The following is a 5,167-nucleotide window of genomic DNA, read 5'->3' on the forward strand; positions in this document are numbered from 1 at the left end:
TTTGCGGCGCTATCCGGTTGAAACTGGGGAGCGCCGCAAAAGGCAGTGCACTCCTGCGACCACGTGTGCCTTCTGTGCTACCTCACTGCCTTCTGGGGCGCTTCCCTGTTTCCTGACTGGGGAGCGCCGCAAAAGGCAGTGTGCTCCTGCGGCCGCGCGGGTACGCGCGCCCCGCGTTATAGGAGTAAAAATCTGGTCACCTTACCAGACCCCCACCAAACACCCCCCCCTCTAGTGAAGAAGAGGACAAGGATGTGGCTGGAGTAGCTGTGGCAACTGCTCCTTTGACCTCCAGAGTTCCCCATCTCTCAGCTGAAGTGAGAGATATACAGAGGAGGAATGAGATGTGGGGTGCCACAGGAAAAAAGGTTTCAGCTGCACAGGAAGGTGGTTAGCCACAAGCAGCAGTGGGTCTGCTGGAGCATTCTTAGCACCCCTCCGGCAGGTCCCACAGGGGAATAACACAATAGGATATGTTGAGATCCCCTTAGCATCTTCTGACATATGTTGAGATCCCCTTAACATCTTCTGACATGAAATCCCAGTTGCCCAAATTCCATGAAGATCCAGAAGGCTTTGTTAAACAGCTGAAGGGGTTATTAGGGCCATCTCTGTTTACCCCAACAGAATTGTTGCATATTTGCAGGTAACTGATAAATGCGGAAGTGGTTAACCAGGGCTTAAATAAAGCAAGAAATCTCTGGCGTAGTGAAGATCAGACAGGGGGTCGATCTGAGAGACAGGTGAAGGACAAGTTCCCCTTGTTGACGCTAGCAGTGTGGGACTTACAAACTGAGGAAGGGAGAGAGAACTGTGCAAACTTCAGAGTGTATCTCTTTAAGGGGCTGGTAAAGACGGTCCCCAAAACACTGAACTTGACCAAAGCTTTTGGGCAGCCGCAGAAGAAGGAGGAGACTCCTGCTGAATTTATGGAGAGGCTTAAAGATGGAAGCATGCAGGCTTAGACCCAGAAGCTGCTGAGAACGCAGCTACCCTTAAATTACAGTTTGTTAGCGGTTCATATCCTGATATACAGAGAAAGTTACAGAAAATTGAAGGCCTGCTGAATAAGATGCTGTAGGAATTGGTGAACGATGCACAGGGAGTTATGGTAAGACGTGATGAGGTCAAAGATAGGAGGAAGGTTGGGTTAATGGTCCAGATGGTTAAGGAGGTTATCAGGAAGGATCAGCCACCACCAAGGAGGTTTCGGAGTGGGTATCAAGGAAGAGGCAGAGGAACTGAGAGACCTGAGAGAACAGAGAGAGAGAGAAAGAGGCAGAACAGAAGGAAACGAGGGGATGGCAGGCAGAGGTAGAGGGGGAATAGGAGGAAGACCACTTCTGCCCCATGATGCCTGTTATTTCTATCATCAAAGAGGACACTGGTGCAAATGTTGCCCAAAGAGAGCAGAATTGCAGGAGCGAGGGGGTCAGTCCACCTACCTGCAGTCTCTGCAGTTTGAGGATTCAGAATAGGGAGGTCAGGGTCTCCAGTATAGTGATTCAACTTCCCAGGAGCCCATGATAACATCAATGGCTCATTTTCATCGTGGAGAGAAGTGAGTAGTGGAGTGCCACAGAGTTCTGTCCTCGGCCCAGTGCTATTAAATATTTATATCAATGTCTTGGATAATGAAATAGAGGGCATGTTAATCAAATTTGCAGATGATACCAAATTAGGAGGGGTAGCTAATCCCCTGGAGGACAGGGGCAGGATTCAAAATGATCTGGACAGATTAGAGAGCTGGGCCCAAACAAACAAAATTAATTTCAACAGAAATAAATGTAAGATACTCTACTTAAGCAGAAAAAATGAAATGCACTGATATAGGATGGGTGACACCTGGCTTGAAAACACTACATGTGAAAGGGATCTGGGAGTTTTAGTAGACTACTAACTGAACATTGGTCAGCAGTGTGATATGGCAGCCAAGAAAGCCAATGCAATTCTGGGATGCATCAATAAGAATACAGTGTTCAGATCGAGGGAAGTAATTGTGCCACTCTACTCTGCATTGGTCAGACCTTACCTAGAGTACTGTGTTCAGTTCTGGGCCCCACAATGCAAAGATATTGACAAGCTGGAATGTGATCAGAGGAGGGCAACCAAAATGGTAAAAGGTCTGGAATCCATGCCCTACGAAGAGAGACTTAGGGAGCTGAGGATGTTTAGACTGGAGAAGCGAAGGTTAAAGGGGGACTTGATAGCTATGTTTAAATATTTGAAGGGATGCCATGTCGAAGAGGGAGCAAGCTTGTTTTCTGCTGCCTCAGAGACTAGGACACGGTGTAATGGATTCAGTGTGCAAGAAAAGAGATTCCACCCAGGGATGTTGGTATAGATTTTTTATGGGGGGATTCGGGGGCAGGGCTAGCCCCCAACCACCTCTGGGGGTGTGGCCACACCTCCCAAAACCCTACCCCCAGCCTCAGTGCTTATAAAAGCAGCTCTCCGAGGCCGGGGATGGCAGACTCCCCTGCCCCCCCACCCCCCCACCAGCTGGGCTGGCACCTGGCAGCCCCTTCTGCCCTCTCCTCTGGGCAGAGGCGTAGCTAGGGAAAATGGAGCCTGGTGCAAAACCTGAGTTTTATGCCACCCCCCATGGGCAGACACTGTGATGCTGGAATCCACCTCCAAACAGCATCACTTTCAATGATGTTTAAACTAGGGAGCCCAGATTCTCCTTTTAAATCCACCTTAAAGGAAGAATCTGGGGTCCCCTGTTAAAACAACATGGAAAGTGATGCTGTTTTGGGGTGGATTATCCCCCACCCTGAAACAGCATCACTTTCAATGTGTAAACTGGGGACCTCAGATTCTCCCTTTAAATCCATGCCAAAGGGGATTTAAAAGGATAATCTGGGGGAATTTGGGGGGTACCTGTAGTCAGGGGTGCAATTGTTAAGCTAGCAGCACCAACTTTCAGGTTATTTTTAGAAGACTCTCCTAATGATACCACCCAGGTTTGGTGAAGTTTGGTTCAGGGGGTCCAAAGTTATGGACCCTCAAAGGTGTAGCCCCCATCTTAGCGCCCATTGGAAACAATGGGGGATGGGGCACCCCCTTTAGGAGTCCATAACTTTGGACCCCCTGGACCACAAAATACCCAAAAAAACCACAAATGGGGGGTGAAGCTTTGGACATGTAATAGGGAGGTTGAACCCAAGAACCCCCCCCCCACACACACACAAACCCCTACGTCCTTGATTCCACCTAAACATTAGGAAGACTGTCTGACTGTCAGGGCTGTTTGATAGGGAATTCACTGCCTCGGAGAGTGGTGGAGTCTGGAGGTTTTTAAACAGAGGCTGGATGAACATATGTTGAGAGTGCTTTGATTGTGTGTACCTGCAAGGCAGCGGGTTCAACTTGATGGCCCTATCTCCCCTCCTTGTGTTGGTATCAGTCTAACAGATGTTTGGGGCATAGCTGAAGAAATTGCTGCAGCAGGAAAAGATTAAACACCCTCTTCCCCAATGCTGTTTCCATGTTTAAAGTATGAGCTTCTTGAAAGGGGAAAGAAAGTGGTAGATCCAGTTGTATGGTTTCCCACATTGTCTCCAGCTTGACTCTTAAGAGTGAGCAATGCCATTTCATGATGTAACAGAATGCTGGGAACTAGTTTTTGTACATATAGATACACATACTCTTAACAAAAATTAGAAAATTCAACTGTCTTGTGAGGACTTTACCATACCACAAATGATTATGATAATCAGATGTTCATGTGCCTAAGAGTCACTGTCTTCTTCACAACATTCTTCAGAGCCTGTTTGATATCCTTGTTCCTCAGGCTATAGATGAGGGGGTTTAGTAGTGGAGTAACAAAAGTGTATATAATAGCAATTTTTCGGTCATCGTCCTCTGAAGAACTTGACCTGGGACGTAAGTAGACAAGACTGCAGCAGCCATACTGCAGGATAACCACCGTCAAGTGGGAGGAACAGGTGGAGAAGGCCTGATACCGACCAGATGTGGTATGGATCTTCAAGATGGCAGCAACAATATAAATGTAGGATATGCATATCAGAAGGAAGGGAATAGCCAGAACCATAATTCCAACAGTATATAGCATAGTCTGGTGGAGATGAGTGTTAGCACATGCCAGTCGCAACACAGGAGGCACATCACAGAGGAAATGGTTGATTTGAGGCTGGTAACCACAAAATGGCAAGGTAAAAACCATAAGAGTAAGCTCCAGGCATAGTACAAGGGACAGCACTAGGCAGCCAGCAACCAATCTTGCACACATCTTCCAAGTCATTATCAGAGTGTAATGGAGCGGATGACAGATAGCCACATAACGATCATATGCCATGACAGCCAACATGAAGCAATCAGTGCTACCCAGTGAGGTAAAGAAAAACATCTGGAGGGCACAATTTATAATGGGGATTGTTCTGTGGACATCTAAAACACTGGTGAGCAATTGAGGCACTACCACAGTGGTATAACAGATCTCTAGAAAAGAGAGGTTGCCCAAGAAAAAATACATGGGGGTGTGGAGGGACTGGTTAGTGGAGACTACCCAAATGATGGCCACGTTACCAAAGATAATGGAGAGATAGAGCAGAAGGAAGAATGTGAAGAGAAGATGTTGTATCTCAGGAATGGTGGAGAATGCCTTGAAGATGAATTCGGAGGCAATGGATTGGTTGGCCTCTTGTGCATATGCCAGACGCATCTCATCTGCTACTATTAAAAAGAAACAAGGAGTTAATCTTTGATATGTGATTGAAGTTTGCTGTGCACACTCTAGGCATGGGACACTCAGTTCTGGGATGTAATTTGTCAGTTTTTTTTATTTCTCCATCCAATTTGGATAGCAATATCCTCAAGTTGTTATGGTATTATTTTTATACCCTCTATAATATCTGGTACATTGCTGGCACTCTGTATGAAACAGTACCAATATTTATAAAGCATTTACTATACGGGCATGCCAGCTCATAATAATCTGTATTAATCCCCAAAATATTTTTATAAACAGAATATTGAAAAAACAAAACTATAAAACTCACCTAAGGTTTTCTAATATTCTCCTTTTACATCTTGGGTCCGTTTAACACTTAGGGGCCCCATTGTTTCCTCCTCTTGGGAGGGTTTTATGAGGGTTTTAATGTTGGACGCCGCCAATTTTGTGCTGCATGCTGTATTTTAATGG

At 46.2% G+C, this 5,167-nt stretch overlaps 1 protein-coding gene across 1 annotated transcript; it reads right to left on the reverse strand.

Moving 5' to 3' along the window:
- Nucleotides 1–3,718: 3,718 nt before the first annotated feature.
- LOC125424877 (olfactory receptor 10Q1-like) lies at nt 3,719–4,687 on the reverse strand. Its single transcript, XM_048482313.1, has one exon. The coding sequence runs from the start codon at nt 4,685–4,687 to the stop codon at nt 3,719–3,721; it is 969 nt and encodes a 322-aa protein (XP_048338270.1).
- Between the last annotated feature and the right edge of the window lie 480 nt (nt 4,688–5,167).

The sequence above is a fragment of the Sphaerodactylus townsendi genome, unplaced genomic scaffold (assembly GCF_021028975.2).
Source record: "Sphaerodactylus townsendi isolate TG3544 unplaced genomic scaffold, MPM_Stown_v2.3 scaffold_1300, whole genome shotgun sequence".
Taxonomy (NCBI): domain Eukaryota; kingdom Metazoa; phylum Chordata; class Lepidosauria; order Squamata; family Sphaerodactylidae; genus Sphaerodactylus; species Sphaerodactylus townsendi.

What these genes read in the sequence shown, in the direction of transcription:
- LOC125424877 (XM_048482313.1), bottom strand. Translation starts at nt 4,687, where the DNA reads ATGCGTCTGGCATATGCACAAGAGGCCAACCAATCCATTGCCTCCGAA.